We start from the raw sequence: 20,826 nt of genomic DNA, 5'->3' as shown, positions 1-20,826 counted from the left end.
AGGGCCTAGGTCACACTCTGTTTCAGCCTTTGAATGAATTTTAAGACCCATAATATCATAACTTGCATCAGGTCTATGAGATCTTGCAGCCAAGTATAAGACAGTATGAGATCTGTGCATCTGTAATTGAGATGCTAACACTGTCTCTCGAAATGCATTTCAGCCACAAAACAGTGCAATGCCTAAAATATGATATTGGGCTGAACATCTCACACAAATCCAAAGCTGCACAGATATGCCTAACTGAATACATCTGTGACATATGCCATTAACAAGAACTTACAGAACTTAAACCTCAAAACCAACTTGTATTTCATAATTGTGCCTGGACCAAAAGTAAACATTAAGCTCCCACTGGCACAATTAAGCACATAGCACGGCATCATGGCCATGTAGGTGGTTTAACTTTGCTACTTAAACAGCAAACACATATCAAGATTTATTCAGACCTTGCACCATAATAACAGAAAACACAAGGCATATCCCTGTTACTACTGCACGCATAGCATAGCAACAAAGCCATATCATTGGCAAAGCACCACATTCTCAGTACTTCACTTACACTTTGCAGTGTATGGCCCTCAAAACTCAGAATGCTCATAGCAGCATAATATCTAAACAATATGAGTAAACTGAACATGTACCTTGCATCTAACTTGACGCATGTATGTCTAACCAGATACAATGACATTCCACCCTATTCCCAGTCAGTGATGAACTCCCATAATTGCATATTACAGTAGACCAATAGTACACCTTAGAAACAGATCCCGGTAGAGCCATACTGATAACCCTGCTCTCGCTCTCTCTCTCTGGATTTGTCTTCTGATTTCTGTAGCTTTAGAATTTGATATAACAGTGGTGTCAGTGGAAACTGATGAAAAATATATCTAAGTTCTCTTCTAGAGATATTGGGAGATACTGAATTTATACCAACCATCGAGGATGGTCTTGAGTTGTATCAATCAGCAATCTACCCTTTCATTGTCTAGCATTTTGAATTCACCTTGACATCTATCTCGAGGGCTAAGCAATTTGGAGCTCCCGGCCCCAACGGTCTCCCGCAGGCACTGTTCAAACAGGATCCTCTCTTTTGGGCTAACCATCTTGCCCATCTGTTTGAACACTGCCTTTTGACTTCAAGAATTCCTGAGTCTTGGCAGGGTGCCATTCTTCACCCCTTACATAAAAGTGTTTCAAGGTCAGATCCCGCCAATTTTAGGATGATAGCCCTGCTGGATAACGAGGCAAAGTTGTACGCAACTCTTTTGTTGCAAGATCTTTGTGCCTGGGCTGATTCAAAGGTCCAAATTCCTGCTGTTCAAACAGGGTTTTCTCCTGGCTCAGGCACTTCGACAAATTTGGTAGCACTCCCTATTTTGATCGACAGGGCGATTTTATCAGGCTTAACGCTGAATTGCTGTTTTGTTGATTTTTAGGCGGTCTTCAACCGGGTCCCCCAGAGCGCTTTGTGGGAATTGGGGTATCCCCCCTGCAATGTTCCCTGAAAGGGGCGCGCGTGCGCATCCTTCCTTCCCCCACTACGCAGGCCCCTTTGACCAGTGCGCACGTTGTTTACAACGTCATGTCGCTGCCTGCATCATGCAGGAAAGAGGACGTCAGCGCTGCGTTTTAAAAATAAAAGCAGCGCGAAAACGGGTCACTGTTTGCGGCCGAGGAGGAAGAACAACAGTGTGGCCATCCGAGGACAGATCACCTGATTAATGCAGGTAAGTGCATTTGCATGCGTGGTACCTGTGCCCAGTACTCCATACAGGCATAGCCCTTTTGGGCCCAGTTCAGGTGGTGTTTAAGGCTCCCCACTCGGGTCGCCCCTCTCTCTGCGCCGTTACAGCTCCTGTTTTTACAGCTATTCTAGGCTCTTTCATCTTTTTCTCTCCAACAGTCCCCATATGCTTTCTTCTAGCACCCAGCTTTCTTTCTCTCTCTGCCACTTTCTGCACTGTCATTCTTGCTTTTCTGTATTTCCAAGCCTCTATTCCAGCATTTCTGCCGCTTTTGTTTGCCTTTTACACACTCACTCTCACTTATTCTTTGACGTCCCTTGAGCGCCACACGTTAATTCTCTGCCACTTTCTGGGCAATCTCTCACGAATTCCTGTCTTCCTCTGTTCGGTGCCTCTTTTTGCTCTTTTTTTAGTCTCTTTCCACGAGATTTCTATAGACTTTTTTCGCCATATTTGGCCTCTTCACTGCTCTCCTCTTTCCAGCTGTCTTCTCTCCCTTGTGCCCTTTTATCTTCCATGGGGGCCTTTAGAGCTGGGGCCTGTAGAGATTTACCGCGACCACAGACTGATTGAACAATTATAAAAACTTAAAGTTATAAAGAAAATATATATTTCTAACTTGCATTATTTTATTTGTACATGCTGTGTTGTGCAAAGGGAAAAACACAATGAAGCTCCATATCTACGAAGATTGTTCACCTGCTCATATTTCTGCACAGATTTTCCCTTGTTTGCTCCTACTTCCAAAAAAAAAACCTTAGCTTTTTTGCTTGGAAAATCCTGCTATCTCAGTAGATCATGATTGGCATCAAACCTATTGGTGTTAATGGTAACCTGCCTCAGTGTCATCTCAGTAAGCACACCCTCGACACACCGCAAAATTGTTTTTTTTTAATGTTATGAAAAGTTCACAGTGAATTCATCTATAAGCAGATCAGCACTGGCTTTCATCTATGACAACCTGTCAGGCAAACAGGTCCATCAGTGCTCATTCACTATGCTTTCATGTGACACATTTTAAAACTGGCTCTCCAAACATGGCTCATTCACCTAAGCAACAATTTATCCTAGCTCCATAATGTAAAAATCAGGCGACAAGAAGTCCAGATCTAACGTCCTCTTAGTGCATCCAGCGACCCTAATCGTGGGTATAGATCTAATTTTCTATGCACCTAACATAGGTGCATGGCTAACAACTGTACAACATACATAACTCTCACCCCCATGTTTATAATCCCTGGTGGGAGTACAATTGCTTCTCCCCCACTATTCTTCCAGTGCTGATAAACTCGGTCTAAGTCAATTTTCCCATTTGAGAGGTAAGCCTTTGCCCTCATCAGCACATCTAGATGACTCTCCTCTAGTCTGTTTCTTAATTTGGTCTTGATTGAGTTCATGAGGCTGAATCCTTGTTCGCATTCTGCACTTGAAGCCTGGAAAGTTGCAAAGACATCATCAATCTGAGATAAAACAATATACTGTGCAGAATTCCGGAGAGTGAAATTCACCATGTCTTGAAAGGTCCAAAACAATCCGCTTTTTATATGCGCTGCTACCACATATTTTTAATCTCTGTATTGCTGAACAACATCATCAGGAGTGTCACAATCACCCAGGACCAAGACCTTCTTATACTTTTCAACAAGTCTTCGTACATTCTCAGTCCCAAAATCAAACTGTGATTGTGTTGATACTGCATGGAAATCAAAGCTTGTCCATTACTTCAATTCATCTTCTGGGAACCTTCTTTCCATGTGCTCACAAAGAAGTTTAAGGAAAGATAACATCGGCTCACTATCCTACTCTCGGTCCTCTCTGCACAAAGCCATCAGATCTCTTACTGTGTTGCTCCAAAAGACAGTGTCGCCCAAGTACTGTTCCTTTATTTGGGCAATTTTTGCTCTTGCATACTGTACAGCTTCAACAGTGGTCAAAGAGTTTTTCTGAAACAACTTGCACAAAGATGCAAGTTCACCCAGAATATAATTTAGTGCTGCAAAGGAAATATGGTAGTTTGAGCCAGATAGTTTTTTGTAGCAATATTTAGCAACTGGGTCATTCTTCTCAACTCTTTCATGATCAAAGTATTTGAGAGCAACCTCATAACCAGCACCAACAGCAAAATGCCTTAAAAGCCACCGCGCCTCATTAAGTGGCCGAAGCAATTTCGTCCAGCTTGGACTTCCTTACAGGTGAGTGGGAAAACACAGTGTAGACAGTCCTCAGTAATGTTTCCATTTCCCTGATCATCTGCACTTTTTTCCAGGCATCATCAACTCCAAAATCTTTTCTGTGCGCAACACAGTGCTGCTTAACTAGATGGGGAAGGTATTGTTTGAGGTGGGTAGCAACACCGTTGTTCTTTCCCAGCATCACTGATGCACCATCTGATGTGAACATGACCATTTTTATAAGATCCAGTTTATTGGCAGTGTAAAAGTCTTTTACAGCTATAGTGGTAGCCTCCTCATTGCATGTACTCAGAGTTACAATTCCCCCAAACACTGTTTTATGCTCTGTTGATGTTACAGATCAGAACTTAAAGTAGAGGATGAGCATTTTTGTAACTGAAATATCTGTGCTCTCATCAGTTATCAATGTGCGATAACGAGCACTGCAAAGGTCTGCCATGAAGTCAGAGCGTATCACGCTGTTGATGACCTCCAAAAACTCAATTGCATAGTTCTTGCTTCTCCAGCTGTCTGGTATCTTCACATACAATGCAACGTGGTCATGGATGTCTTGAACAGATAACATTGATGTGTTCATTTTGACTGCTAGCAACACATTGTTGATGAGAATAATTATCTCCTCAGGCAGGGATCTTTGCCGTTCAACCACTTTTAGTCTATTTGCTCTGTCACTGGCAGTTTCCATTAGCATGATGCGCACTCCAAAACCCAGCCTGGCAGCAGCACTTTTATTTCTTAGTGTCACCAAAGCAGATTCATGAACTTTGCTACATAGATGGCTTTTTAAGTAGTCCAGCTTCCAGCCATCACTTCCTTTCTTCCCAGTAGAAAAGTCCCCTGCGATCTTTGCTTCTGCAAATACTTTGCAAATCAGGTCTACTTCTGGATTGTATAGAAATAGCTCTCCCAGTTGTACACAAACCTTGCTCCGTGACTTCTGGGTCTCAGTCTGCACAATTTCTTTCATACATTTTTCTTTGAACACAAGACAGCATTTCTTCCTTTATGGTGAAACACTGCTCTCTGCAGAAGTCACAGATTTGCGCTTGAACATTTTTGTGCCAATCGGTCTGAGCCTACTGTGCCGCAAAGCCTGCAAAAAAAAAAGAGGAACTTTATTTAAAGTGAGAAACATTATTTAATGTTGGTTCTTATGCCATTGAATGCAATCTACCAGACAAGTCTGAGCTATCTCTTGGAAAATGAAGCAAGTAATTACCTGGGCCTTTCTGTTTGTTCTCACACCTGCCTGAGAATGTAACACTGTCTAAGATGTCTGCAATAGAAGAAAAAAAATGGTTACAGCACATGCTTATGTTCCAGTGTTTCAGATGTTCTACAAGGAAAAACTACTAAATAATTACCTGGTCTTTCTGCTTGTAGCCACGTCTGCCTTTTATAAACTATGATTAGCACTGTCTAAGAAGCCTGCAAAAGAACAAAAAAAAAAGGGTTGAAGAATGTTGTCATATCATAATGTACTAGGCGCATCACAAGTGAAATCTACCAAATAATTACCTTGTCTTTCTGCTTCTACTCACATGTGCCTTTTGTAATCTATGAGTAGTGCTATCGGAGATGCCTGCAACAGAAGAAAAGGTGGGTAAGGTGGTTAAAGTAGGTTGTCAAATTCCACTGTACTGGGTGCACCACAATGAAAATCTGCTAAATTATTACCTTGTCTTTCTGCTTCTACTCACGTGTGCCTGTTCAAATTTGCGTAACAGTGCCTAAGATTATTATTTTTTTTAATATATCTTTTATTGCTTTTAACAAAGGATTATGTTGCATAACAAATACAGATACTAGATTAGTCCCAACTGTGTGTTCTAACCCCCTCCCCCCATTTCGCATTTTGTCCGTCATTTAGTATTCTTATTACAACTTTCATCCTCTGCCAGGAGATTAATCAGTGTTCCTTAGTGTTTATTATGTTGTAGTAGCTGTTGACTGTACGGAGTCCGATTCTGAGTCAGATGTATTATCCTCTGAAGTGAAAGCATCCATTGTCTTTAGATTATCCAGCAGTGAGTCCCAGTGTTTGGCATTGTCTCTTGGTCTTGGACCTTGCAGTGCTTCTTTCAGTAGTACCGTGCTGTCAGTTTCGGCCCATTTCACTAATGCATTTTGCCATCTGTCTACTGGGGGACCTCCCAGGTCTTTCCAGTGTGAGTTTATTTCTCTCTTTGCTAGTATCAGCGCCAGGTCTATGAACCTATTGGATATTTTTTGTGCTGAGGGGCGAGGGAAATCCCCCAATATTGCAACTATTGGGGTGGGCGAGATTGTTCTTTTTGTGCTGGAGGTTATTTTCCTGAACACTTCGGTACAGTACGAGTTAATTTTCAGCCAGTTCCATAACATGTGTAGTAGGTCTGCTGATAGTTCTTCACAACGGGGGCATTTAGAATTATTTGTATTGTAAAATTTGGTTAGTAATTGTGGGGTAATGTAAGAACTATGATAAATATATAAGTTTATCAGTTTGAACCTTTCGTTCCTGGATACAGAGTAAATGTGGGAGGTGATTCTGGCCCATTGAGTATCCTCTAGGATAGTGTCTAGATCAGTCTGCCATTTGGATCTAAGTTTATTCAATGGTAAACAGGTGCCGCTTTGTAGGGATTTATATACTCTCGATAGTACCCCTTTCTGGTCTCCCAGTGTGCAGAGGAGGTGGCAGCCTTCATGTATGTCTGGTTCACTTGATTTTGTGCCCCAAAGCTTTTGAACAGTATTAATTAGGGCAGTGTGGGTGAGGAACAAGCCCAAAGGGAGATTGAACAGTTCTTGTAATTCCACATAATGGCAGAGTTTACCATTGTTGAACAAATCTCCCATTTTCGTGATATTATACTTTATCATTTTGCTAGTGTGCACTATGATGTCTCCCCTCGGGATGAGATTTAAAGCTATTAGGGGGATCTAGGGTGTATAGGGGGATATTTTGCACGTGCGTTTTAGGAATTGGTCCCAGCAGTGTCTCAGCGCCTCCCATTCTAATGGGAGCTGTTGTGTTGGTTTTTTGGGGTTCAGTAAGATATTTAAAATGTTTTCTAGAGGACAGTTTAGGGGGGTTTGTGAGTTGTTTGTATTTAGGAACTCGCTGATTACTCTTGCTATCCTTTGTAGTTGCCCTGCCCAGTAGTAAATCTCCAAGTTTGGTGCAGCTAAGCCGCCTTCTGAGGTGGGCCTCTGGAGGGTGCTAAGTGCGATTCTGCGTCTGTTCGATCCCCATATAAAATTCGCAATTAGGGAGTCTATGTTTTTTAATACTCTTTTTGGGAATATTAGAGGGATGGTGGAGAAGTAGTATAATAGCCTGGGCAGTGCTATCATTTTTAGCAGGGAAACTCTGCCAAAGACAGTCAGGGGAAGTGTGTTCCAGAATTGCATATTAGCTTACAGTCCTCTAATTGCTCTCTGTACATTTCCCTCTAGGAGATCTTCTACTTTATGGTATATGTTGACCCCCAAATATTTAAATGTATTCGGGGATCAGGGAAGACCTCTGGTATCCGCGGGCTCAGGAGTGTCTACAGTTAGTGGAAAGATGGCGGACTTTCTCCAGTTAATTCGGAGACCAGAAGCCTTACCAAAACTTTCTAGCATATCTATTGCCCCTGGTAAACCTGTATCCAGCTTTTTAAGAAATAGTAGCATGTCATCTGCATATAGTGCTATGTGGTGTGTTTGATTGTTGATTGATATACCCTCATAGCACCTCCTTGATCTCGTTGTTTGTGCAAGGGGCTCTACTGCCATAGCGAACAGGAGGGGAGATAGTGGGCAGCCTTGTCTGGTCCCCCTGCCAACTGGGAATGAGTCGGAAATGATGCCACCAGTGCGTACTCTCGCTGTGGGGTTGGTATAGAGTAGCCTTGTCCAGCGTGTGAAACCCTCTCCTAGTCCTAGTTTTAGCATAACCAGTTCCAGGTAGTCCCACCTTAGGCTATCAAAGGCTTTTTCTATGTCTACTGATATTATCGCTGCTTGAGGTATTGTTGTAGTTGAGGGCATAGCATGTAGTATTGAAACTAAGCGTCTAATATTTTGCGCTGTGCTGCGCTGCAGGATGAATCCTGGCTAGTCTTGGTGGGTTAGTGACGTCATGTGGGGTAATAGTCTATTTGCCAGTATTTGGCTTAATATTTTATAATCTAGGTTTAACATGGATAGTGGGCGGTAGGAGCGAACGTCCGTGGGTGGTTTATCGGGTTTTAGTAGGGGGATCATTATGGCCTCATTAGTTGATTGGGGCAGTCTATTGTTATGCCAGGCTTCTGCGTATAGTACGCATAGTCTTGGAGCTAATAGGTCCTGGTACAATGAATAAAACTCCATTGGGAGTCCATCCGTTCCTGGGACTTTACATCTTGCCATGCCCTGTATTGCGGTTTTAATTTCTGTGATTGAGATAGGTGTGGCTAGTGCCTGACTGTCTTCTGTATCTAATTTAGGGAGGGTGAGTGTCTCTAATTCCTGGACCTGGATGTTACTGATAGTGTCTGCTGGAGGGGCTTATAGGGTTGAGTAGTATTCAAGGAAACAGGTGTTTATTTCCCTTTGACCATGAGTACTGCCACTTGAGAGTGTCTTGATCTCAACTATGGCAGTTTGTTGTTTATGGGGCCTAGCAAGCCATGCCAACGGGGCACCTGCCTTGTTGCCCTCTGCGTGTTGTTTGTTTAAATACTGCTTGTAGTCAAAGCGGGACAATCTGGTGCTAGCTTCGATTATTTTAGTTTTCGTTTCATTCAGGAGGGATGTCAGTTCAGGATGTGTTGGGTGCTTGCGCTCAGTTTCTCTGAGGGAACCTTCGAGCTTTTTTAGTTCAGTTTCGATTGATTTACGAGCGCCAATACTCTTGCCAATGCAGTTGCCCCTTGTAACAGGGCCTAAGATGCCTGTAAAATAGGAAAAAAGGATTAAAGCACCTGATCATTTCAATGTCTCAGTTGCACCATGAGGAAAAACTAGCAAATAATAACCTGCTCTTTCTGCTGAAACTCGTCTGCCCGTCCTCATCTATGACTAGTACTGTCTGAGATGCCTGCAACAAAAGAAAAGATGGTTAACAGTTGGTTACAGCATGATGTCATATTATAATGTGCCAGGTGACCCAGATGGAGTATCTACCAAATAGTTACCTTGTCCTTATGTATCTACGCATGTCGGTCCATTCAAATCTATAACTTGCTCGGTCCAACAAACCTGTAATAGAAGCAAAGGTGTAGATCATGAACGTGATTTATCTAAAGACCCTTAATCCCACCTCGAACGTCTACAGAATTACCTGGTCTTCCTTGGTACTCATGCCAGCCCGTTCAAATCCAAATGTTGACTGGCTGTAGTTGGAAAGAAGATATTTAGCTTAGGTTAATGGAGTTACAAAAACATTATGCATGACAGTTCCAGAGCAATTGAATAGTTACCTGGGGTTTCAGTTTAGATGAACTCTGGTTCCATATTATCATCCATTTGGAAACCTACATCACGCGTTAGACATTCGATGATGCAGCCTTTACAGGCCTCAAGTTATCTGCTCGCCCACTCACTATGACTAATCGCATTTATAAGGGTGAACCATTTCTAGGCCTAATGCCCGTTCTGGCAAGCTGACAAAAAAAGTGTTCTGTTCATTCAGACAGTGAATGAGCAATGAAGGTGCCTTTAAGTCTTCTTGTTGTCTTGTCACATTTGCTGTGGGGTCAACGACAGAAGTCCAGTGCCAGCTCATGTCTTCTTACTATGTGCTGCTTATTTTATCCTGGAGATTAATGGTTACATTTCTGCTCTGACTGCAAAGTTAAGAGGATTTAGTAAAGTGTGCTGTGGAGTTAAGTTTGCAACTAATTAACGTTAAAAAAAATGACACTAATTCGGCGCACACAGAGTCCTGCCTTTTACCTACACCGCACCCTAGCCTATGGGATACCTAGAGCACACCTTAGGGGTGACTTATGTGTAGAAAAAGGGGAGTTTAAGGCTTGGTAAGTACTTTTAAATGAGAAGTCGAAGTGGCAGTGAAACTGCACACACAGGCCTTGCAGTGGGAGTCCTGAGACATGGTTAAGGGGCTACTTATGTGGGTGGCACAATCAATGCTGCAGGTCCACTAGTACCATTTAATTTACAGGCCCTGGGCACATGTAGTGCACTTTACTAGGGATTTATAGGTAAATCAAATATGCCAATTGGGAATGAACCAAAGATACCATGTTTAAGGGAGAGAGCATATGAACTTTAGCACTGGTTAGCACTGGTAATGTGCACAGAGTCCTAAAACCAGCAACAAAAGTGTCAGAAAAGTGGAGGGAGGTAGGCAGAAAGTTTTGGGATGACCACCCTAAGGCTTTCAGGTCTAACATGTGTCCCCCCCAGCTGAAAGTGGGGAGAGCTACTGAGCCCCCGGAGAGCTCTCATCACTAAGGCAGAAGAATCTGGTGATACCATGAGTATTCTCTTGTATAGTCAACTTCACCACTCTTACGGCTTTGCAGTGTGTTAAACTTATAGAAAAAATATTCTAAACTGGCCGCCATGCATGAGCGTGGGGCATCTTTGAATAGTTTGTGTTTCATTTTAACAAAACGTCTAACAAGAAGGCCTCCGCACCACGTAAGCACATGCACATCCACCTAGATTGAAAAAAAATTACAAATCCAATACATTTCATAGATAAGACCTATTGCTTTTTATCAATGTTTACTCATTTAGGTTCTGCCAATACCGCCAGCAAATGCTAATAACAATTTGATGCTGAGTCAGTTCTGCATCAACTGATGTTGCTCAGTTCCTCTTCTACATCCTTAAGGCTCTGACGTGAGTGACACTGCCTTCAGTTACATACCTGCAATAACAAACCACCTTCTATTTTTTGTATTGATGAGACACACAACAATGTCACATAAAACACTGTAGTAATTAATGCTGTTTCGCTATACATTGCTTCCAGATTCAATGTGCGTGGGCAGTAGAAGGTAAAAAACACAAATCTGGTTTCATTCTGAACCAATTGTCCCCCATGAATCCAGAGTAAAAAAGGTTAAATTCACATAACTCTACTTCTGCAGTCCGTCCACCACATAACAATTACATGAAGTGGTGTAGGTTAACCGCTGTGTATAAAATAACATGTTCTCGATAACTGCTAACCCTTTTAACCCAAACTTAGAAAGAAGCCAGACTGCACAAAGCCTCAGAAGCCTCAGGAATGAAAAGTACCAAGGGACGAACTTCATTTAATCTTCTTAGTATGGAAACCACAAGAAAGAACTACAAATCAATATTATTTCCTAAATGCTTTTCCTACATTGGAAGTAAGGAGCTGCGTGTGAATATAGCAGGCTGCTCACAAAGGGCCAGGCTTTGCAGTTCATTAAAAAAAATGTCAGTTCAGCACTGCAGCTAACTATCTGCAATAGATATGGCCTTAAAAATGTCTAGTCCTATAAATCAAGGCTAGAATTTTAATAACCTCCAGTGGCATGCTATTTTTCAAACAACCAAACTCTTTCTTTAGCCTACGACACGACACGCCACAAAAGTCTGCAGCCTTTTGACAGACATTAACAAAGAAATGAGCCGGGATTAAGACAAGTGTGATCAAAAGAAAACTCGAATACAGTTTTAGACAGAACCTGGCTACTGTGTTCTAAAATGTCAAGATTTCCCTTGCAGATAAAGTATTTTAAGTAATTGTAGAACTATTCAGCCGAAACATCAAAGTGACCCAGTGTGTTTCTGCAATCGTGATTTCATTCAGTACTTTAAATGGGAAAGGTTAGGTGCAGGTACTCATTAAATTGAGCAAGGGGGGTGGCTACTGGGTGGAGTTAGAGACGGGCACGGCATGATGATACAAAGACATTTCTATAGAGTATTCATTTTGCCCTTGCATTGCCCTTGACAGTGGTCTCAAACTTCCCATATGTGCAAATTAACAGCTACATACAGTGCTTAATTTGTGCTTGTTGATTCCGGTGCGGTGCACCAACACTTATTTTTGAGGGTGGCACTTATTTTTCTGCCTCAAGCATTTACTGCTAGTGAAAAACTCATATCGAAAGACGGAGGGAGGGAAAAACAAAAAAACACCCCTAAGGGACAAATGAGAAAGTTGCAAGAGTGAGCTGAAGGGGAAGGGAGAGGCCCTAAATGGATTGAAGAGGCAAGAGATGGTCTCAGGATTACGCTGCCTCAGTATTCTGTGCTCGCACATTTAATTGTAGCAGCCACGTGTTTCAGAGGAGAGCTTTCCGCACCAGCACGTTTTTATTTACAAATTAAGCACTAGCAACATATGCTAATAAAGATTGATGTGAATACCTGTTTGGAACAGATCCTAAATCATAATGGTTGGAGCTTCTGAACCATGAATGCAGCCAAGTCATCAACAGCACTATTAGCACTTTCGGGCTAATAATCAGTGTGCCCCAGGACAAAAGAGACTCCGAAATAGCAGCTTTAATAATGAGCTCTACACCAGTTACAAGACATACCAAAACGTGAGAAATGTATCAATATAAACAAAACATGTTAACTAGTTACCGGAAATGAAGGCCAAACACGATGTGTTGATGGTTGCTTGTTTTGCAATATTTGCAGCTTATTACTGTCATACTGTTTCTACTAACTTGCATTTTCCACAATACTTAAATATTCTCGAGTGCACACACAGAAGCAAGCACACATGCATACACAAAGCATTCCACACATTTCTTTGAAGCTACCTCGTGTGTCCAGTTCTCTTTCTCACTGATATCGCTTTCACTCTCACAAACAAACACACACACACACACACACACACACACACTTACATACTTACTTCATTTGGGATTTGTCCCGCCGAGAGCGTGAATGTGATTGATAGAGCAGGGCCTCCGTGGGCCCTACTCTGTCAAACACAGCGGGACTGTGACATTCCCAACACCCAGACATACATTGCATAATGCAAATGAGCCCCTGTTGAATGGTTCATCAATGAATCAGCTAAGGGCTAGAGAGGCTTTCTGGCTGACAGACTGCCGTACTGATCAGCTCTACTCTGACATCCTCGAGCTCAGCAGCACTAGCACCAATGAGCGTACCTCTCCTATTCCTACTAACATTTAATTGTAGCAGCCGCTTGGTTAAGTGGAGAGCGTTTGGCACCACCATGTTTTTTTTATTACAAATTGAGCAGATGCCTGCTTTACCTCTGAGGCCCTCTAAACACACGTACCTGCTTTAATTAGGTGCTCCCTTTGTGCAGTGATTTGTCCTCAGGTGGCTGCACTGCCAATTCTCGGTCTGCTGTGCTGCGAAGAGAGTGACACTGTTTTTTGCGGTGTTTCTATTTTTTAAACGTAGCACTGACGTACTCTCACTCGCATAATGCAGGCAGCGACGTGACGTTGCAAAAATGTGCGCTTGGCAAAGGGAACTGCGCGGTGGGGGAAGGAAGGGTGCGCACCTTACAGGGAACATTGGTGAAGCTGCTGAATACATTTGACATTCCTCCGGAGGTGGTTGATGTCATCTTGGCAGCCAGGCATCCCTCAATTAAAACTGTATACTACTGTTGGTTGGACAGATTTGGGGCTGGTGCAATACTCGGCAGATAGATCCCCTTTAGGTAAACGTATATGATGTTTTGTTGTTTGCTTTATCCCGGCCCAAGCAAGGCTTTGCTCTGGCCACAGTTAGGGGCTCCTTTCTGCATTTTATAAGTTGCCAGATCAGCCTTCATGGTCTGTGTCCAGTTGTTATCCATTTTAGAAAAGGGCTACAACACATGTTTCCATCCGCTCCCTTTGTCATGCCTCAGTGGGACCATAACTTGGTTCTTATGTTTTTCATATGCACTCCATTTGAGCAACTTCACACCTGCCTTTTACAACTTCTTACACTCAAGACAGTGTTTGTCTTTGACATTACGACAGCACGTCAGCTCAGTGAGCTTCAAGCTCTGTAACAACCTACCAAGCACCACCTTCTTCCCAGAAAAGCTGGTTCTGCGGATGCAGGCATCCTTTTTACCGAAAGTTGTGACGCTTTTACATGTCTGTCAAACCATCAACCTACCAACATTCTGTGCTCTGCCTCACCCCTCTAAGGAGGTGGAGAGACTCCATCGCTTTGACCCCAAGAGAACACTGAGCTTTTATATAGCTTGTACCAAAGAACACTGGGTAGACAATCAATTTTCTGTGGGGTTCCCTTGTGCAAAAAAGGCTGGGAAGGGCAGAGCAGTGCAGTGCAGAATAGAACCATCTTCTACTAGATTGCACTCTACATTAAGGTCTGCTACGCATTGGCTATAAAGCAGCCTTCAGAAGAACTGCATGCTCCTTCTACCAGGGCCAAAGTTGCTACCACTGCATTGGCAGGCTGAGTCCCTGCCCTGGACATTTGCCAGATGGCTACATCAGTGCCCCTCCTTACATTCACAAATCACTATTGTCTGGACGGCCAGGTTCACAAAGAGGGGCATTTTGCTCACCCAGTTCTGCAGGACTTTCTGGTTTGAGCCAATCCACAGAACCTCTTCCAATTAGGTACTGCTTTGGTATCTGTTTAAAATGTGAGGTATCTACGGCTAGAAACCTCTATCAAAATAATGTTACTTGCCTTCTATAAGACTTCTATAAGACTACAGCTGCAGATTCCTCACCTACACACCCATCCTCCACATTTTGTGGTTAGACTTATCTATAATAAGATGCAAAGTCAAACAATCTGAACACAGGTCAAACTAATTTGCTTATGAGGCTGTGCATCTGGGGATGTGGAGAGTCTTGAAAACAACTAATGCCAGTGCGCGAGAGTGGCCCTTATATAAGCTCCACACGTCATTTCCGGAGCGGGATGGCATCAGTGCAGAACCGCACACTACCACCTACCAGCGTGAATAGATACTGCTAACAAGTTTATGGTTCCAGTCTGACACCTGGGGACTATTCAGAATGTGAGGAATCTGCAGCGAGATAGGGTCTCCACCAGAAACAGCATTACTGAAGGTAACTAACTTATTCAATTTGTTGATGTTGTCCATTTGCACATGCACATTTTGTGTTGTCTCGCTGACCATGAGTGTCTGTTTATTTCCTGAGTGTGCCTATAATTTTGTAGTGGGCAGTGGCGGCCGATAATTTTAGGAGGGAGGGGGCCAGGCGGGAAGCACACTCACACTCATTCATTCACACATACACACACATCCATTCACAACACTCATCAACATTCAAACATACACGCACGCACCAAACATTAATTTTAAAAAACACACACACTTACCTTCAGCTTGGAGGTCCCAGGCAGGAGGATTGGGACTGCTGCCTTTCCTCACTGGCTGACCTTAGGTTAGCCAGTGAGGGAAGGCAGTAGTTCCCAACTTCGTCACAGAGTGGGATGGGGTCAGTGAGACTTCAGACCCCACCCCAGTATGTGACGAGGTGTTACTGATTGACACTCGCCCTCGGCGCTTCAGGGCTTAAACCTGAAGCACCCAGGTTGGAGTCAATGGGTGACCCTTCCCCTCGTCACCGAGGGGAAGGACCTCGAGGCACGTTTGCTGAGCCAAGGTCACGCCCATAGGAGCTGTGACTTCTTCAGCCCAGCAAAGTTCAGCTCAGGCAGCCAGGAGTCTGCACAAATCATGCATGTCTCACTCCGGGCTGCCTGAGCTGAACATGAAGAGTGTCTGTCAGGCTGACCTTTGCTCAGCCTGACAGGCAGGTTTCATGAGGGGCAAAAGGTGGGGTGACATGGCCCCTCCGCCCTAAAGGACGGGCCACGGCTAGTAGTGGGTGCCTATCAGTATGTATTCTATGCATGCCTTTAGTTTTGCTTATCTGTGTGTGTGCTTTAGTGTGTGGCGGCTGGTTTGTATTTGTGGCGGGGATGGAGGGAGATACAATTATAATATATTTTTTTAAATAAAAAGGCACTTACCTGACGCGATGGGTCTGCCTCTCTGTTATGGCATCCTCCTCGTTGTGGCTCTGGCGCAGTCACCAGGAAACAGTGCTACCAAATCCTGAAGCTGGTTTCATGCTGGTAACCAGCATGGAATCGGGATTGGTGGCACCGGCCTCTCTCAGTGCTCACCAGAGCACTGGAGGGCTGTGCCTTCTATAACCCAGCTGTCTTAACACAGCTGGGTTAGAGATGTTTAAAGTGCACATGTCTGGCTGGTCGTCGCAAGACGGCCGGTCAAACGGACATGCGCACTTTAAACAAGTACACTGCTCCCTGCTGCAGTCATTCAGCAGCAGAGCAGAAGTCGCCCCGCCCTGTCCCGTCCTGACACTCCGTCTGGACAGGGTGCTGAAAAATAAAATGGTAATGAAGAAAGTTTATTACCATTTTATTTTTCAGCTCCGTGATATTACTGGGGCATTTTTTTTTGTGGGGCAACGCTCCTCCGCTCTCGTGGAGGGCCCACCCCTGGCGCTTTACAAAAACTAGGCCTGTTGACTTAGTCAGTGCTTGTTTTAAATACATTTAGAGGAAGCAAGGTGCCAAAGGAGGGTGGCTAAAATAATCGAGAAGGAATTAAAATAAAACGTTTATTCTTCATATTTTATGTTAATCACTGAGAATTTCATCTTGATACTACAACTACATATTTTACTATTTTTTTTTAAAAAGAACGAGCTTTGTCTAGTTAAACAGTTGGATAGTGAGGAAAGAACTTGAAAACTGAATGCCTAGCTGGTGCCAATAACAGGTTTTCCACATTTAATACTGTCCGTGAGAAGAAAGGATTATTGATGAAACATTCTGGCTCAAGATGTGCGTATGACCTTGAGCAGCTCAAAATAAAGTTTTTTTTTCTATTTGGAATTTATTTGTGCACGTGTGAAGATGGTCTGAGAGAAACGTTTCTAAATTGATACAGATAATATCAAATTTTTGTCAATGGTGCTTGTGTTATTCATCGTGAAAGGCTGAAGGACTCAGTCAGCATTGCTGGAAATCTAAACATTGACTTAAAGATTACTGCTATTGGTCAACTCTCAGAACTATATAGTTCAACATCAAGACCATCCCTTTGGTGCAGATATGACCTATTTATGTACCACATGTGTGAAAGAATGTCACTGTGCTTGATATTAATTGGAAATTTATTTAGTTTTTTCATGCATTCCAATCTCTCTCCTCCAGGCTCTTTGGGCTCTAAGAGAGCACATCACTGAAGCTCTTACACATGATGGCTATGTCTACAAGTATGATATATCACTCCCTGTCGAGCAGCTCTATCAGTTGGTTGTGGACGTCCGTGCAAGGCTGGGAATGGGTGCAAAGAACGTGGTTGGCTACGGACACTTAGGTGAGTAGCACTAAGAGATCTGTCAGTCGCACACAGCAAGGTAAACTTTCAGAGTTTCTAGCGTGCCAAGGTGGCCACAGCCGTTTGATGATGTAAATCCTGTCAGGCTTTTCAACTCATGGTTTAATTATTGTGAGATCTCTAAGGAGTCACCAAGAACCAATCAAATAAGTCTCACTGCCTTACCCATTATGTTTGCTGTCATGTCCAACACTCACCCAGTGCAACTCTCCTAGCCATGTCTTTCTTCGACATTTTTCATCAAGTTGCTTGATCTTTCTCCCACTTGTGGTAAAATAAATGTCTTTACTCTGCTAAAAGACACCAACATGTAGAACCACCATTTCTTGTGCAGTACATTATTGACCCTTGGTCGCATGTTCCTTAATCCATTATTTAATGGTTCTTATTTGCTATTATTGGACCTAGGTTGTCTCCAAGAAGAGATTTATATCAGGAGAGAGTCTTAGGCCTCATTTGTATGCATGGCATGAATGCATAGATAGGCAGGGATGCTAACAGCCCTGGCAAAAGCCTCAGACCGGAATGGGCTTCAGATGTAGGCCACAACATGTCGGCTTTTATAAGTGTGATTAAGTCATTGTTGTTCAAATACACCAAAAACTGTTTTAAATCATGTGTATAGTACTCAAACAATTAAGGAAATCTCCTTCGGTATACCTCGAAATTTTTTCTTTCCCGGATCCCTGCGTCAAACCCAGTAGCAATTTATTTAAGAACTCACAGGTTAGCTTGAGTCCTCCATGGTTGTACTAACCTACCATGATGTGGATAGGCGCTAGTGCTGAAGCATGCCACGATACATAGTGGGTGTGGCGTCTACTCCAAAATCTTAGGATTCTTTTGATTCTTCAGGGGACCGACCTTACAAACCAAACTTTGTTACCTGTATGTGATTAGTGTATAACTTAGGGAGTGGGCAACTAGGTTTCACTATTCTTTGGCTCTCTTATTGTGTGTTACATTTAGATATATACTCCCTCAAAATTTCTTAAGTGCAATCTGACAAAACAGTTACCGTTGAACCTGAATCGGTCATAATTTTTAAATACCAGGATCAATGCCTGTTTAGTCTAATTTTACTCCGGTATTCTCAGGAAGACCATTCATTATTGCACCGCAATTCTTCTGCAGTACAGTCCAAAAGACAGAACGTGCACTTCTCAATGATTGTGCACTCCACACTACTGTGTAGCAGTGCCCATCAAATAAGATGTTTGCCATGTTTGTCAAGCCGCACGTCAACATTACGGCATTTCTCTGTTAACTTGTGTGCAAGTGGTGCTTGATTCTGACTGACGTGAGCCTTCTGTGTACTGTGATGAGATGGCATGTGAACTTCACAACGTACCTTATTTGCTCAGCAATGTAAGAGCTTGACTTTGCCTGTCCTCTTCGTTAACAGCAACTGCCCAGACTTTGATCTGCACTTTTATGTCCTGAATCTAGTTGACAATGCTCCTGCTGCTATTAGCCTACATTTTTTGCTCTGCAGTACACGACCTTCTTGGTAAGTTAAGCCTCAAACGATGCCTGCACATAACACGCTGTCAACAGGATTTTCACGTCACCAAAATAATGTTCTGAATCTGAACAGCTGAAAGTACTGACTTTGGGATGAAAAACTCTTTCAGCTCTCAAGTGGTCAAAGTAACAAGGTATGTTTGTAAAGTACAGAACCGGTCATTACACTGCAGTAAATGTCCAGATCCAGACTAAGGTAATCTAACACAGTATAAATCTGAAAAGCGAAGAGTCACCAATAATGCAAAAGCAAGTCGCTTAGGCAATTGGCACTAGCTCACAAGGGAACACAGGCTCACATAGCTCTTGCAAATGGCAAAAAGCCACAAATAGAACACACACATCAAAGTTGTGTGCATACGAAGATAGAAAAAGGCTAAATGCATCCCAAAGAACACAATATGAATGTTGAGTAGTATCTCTTTTTTGAGGAAATTGAGGAGAACTAGTATGCAGAACTTAACTTTGTTTAGTGTTCTTAGAGTAGCACCAGCTACAGGCAGGGTTGTTGTTTCAGTGCTACAACCGTCTATAAACTCGGATTGATTTGAGTCTAGTAAATTGTTAATCTTGATGTATTCATTCGTCTATACACTGGCTATGCTCTCTGTTGTTTTCCATAGGAGAGGTAGGCCAGTTAATCATCTGATGTTTGGTTGCTGTTTACTGTCTGCAGAAGGTTAATGGGGGTCCTTTTTTATAAGAAATCATGATTGCACCCGCTTCCAGAGAGAGCAGCTCATGGTTTTTCCCCCCAAAAAAGGAGATGTGTGGCACTGTGGTTTTGGATTTGAAGGCTGAGAGAGGTTATTTTTAGATTTTTTTGTTAGGGAGTGTCTGAGATAGCGCTATTTTGTCTTGAATGTCCTTTTTGATAGATGTCCTTCTATAAGCAATCATGATTGCACTCTCTTCCAGAGAGCAGTTCGTGATTTCACCCCGATAAGGGAGATGTGTGGCACTGTGCTTTTGGTTTTAAAGGCTGGGAGAGGTTCTTTTTAGAGTTTTTTTATTGGGAGTATCCGAGATAGGGTTATTTTGTCTGTCTCGGGTGTCCTTTTCAACTCAAATTTTGGGGGTATTATCTGGAATCAGCATAATGGTGTTACTGACCTTTTGCATTTTTTTTCAAACAAGAAACGAGTCCCAAGATCCGCACACACATACCCTAGACAGCACTGTGTTTTCCATCCCAGGTATACACATACTAGATACACTAGGTCATATACACGCATGCACCACCATACCTATTGCCATTTTCGACTCCACTGATCACCTTCTCAGTGAACCAGACATTCTCCATCATCAGGACAGGACTCACTGCCATCTCCTTCCCTTTTGCTTATAAAATTACTTTTCATGGTCTCATCATCATCCACGAACCATGCTGGCACAAATCTGGCAGTGTTTTCACCATCATAAATAATCCTTCTATTACCGTCGTCTTCATACCGACCTTCAGTGTTGTACTGCTTGCCTCACTCTCTCCATTAAATGTCATGCCTCTTGTATCACCCTACTGTCATTAACCAACATTTAATTGGCAGTTTCTATGAACTTATCTTCCTTTTTCCCTTTACAGAATATACATACTTTGGCCACTTTTACTTTCCACCCAAAACAGAATACCAAGGTCGTGAGAGACTTCCCCCTTGGAGCTCTGCCTTTCTCAGCCTTGCTGTATCTACAGCAACTCCATTAACTTCATTCTTCCCTTTAAAAAAACAGCATTTTATTGATCTCCCTTGAATGGTTTGACCATGACACTCTAACCTTTCCAACGCACTCTCTTAAACAAGAGGGGATTCTTCTCATCAAAGTCCTTCAACACTCCTTGGTCACCCTCTCCCTCAGTATGACCAACAAGGCTTCCTTCTCAACAGTCAGTGTCATCCTTAAGCCTTACGATAACACCCTTTCACCCCTTTGTACCAAGCATGTTTGACCTAAACTCAGTGCTCCTTGGTACTGTCAAGAAATTTGAGAAGAACTGGTGTGTTTCCAAATCTTCAAAAGACCTGCTGTG

The 20,826-nt window shown here is 42.9% G+C and overlaps 1 protein-coding gene across 3 annotated transcripts in view; it reads left to right on the top strand.

Moving 5' to 3' along the window:
- D2HGDH (D-2-hydroxyglutarate dehydrogenase) overlaps positions 1-20,826 on the top strand; it is a 914,182-nt gene that overhangs the window by 823,547 nt on the left and 69,809 nt on the right. For all 3 annotated transcript variants that reach the window (XM_069213619.1, XM_069213618.1, XM_069213620.1), the window contains one exon: positions 17,090-17,255. In XM_069213619.1, the coding sequence (XP_069069720.1) occupies positions 17,090-17,255 (166 nt within the window). The remainder of the gene's footprint in view (positions 1-17,089; positions 17,256-20,826) is intronic.

This window comes from Pleurodeles waltl, chromosome 11, assembly GCF_031143425.1.
Source record: "Pleurodeles waltl isolate 20211129_DDA chromosome 11, aPleWal1.hap1.20221129, whole genome shotgun sequence".
NCBI lineage: Eukaryota > Metazoa > Chordata > Amphibia > Caudata > Salamandridae > Pleurodeles > Pleurodeles waltl.
Note: the sequence above shows the minus strand (reverse complement) of the source record. Positions and strands in the feature narration are given on the sequence as shown.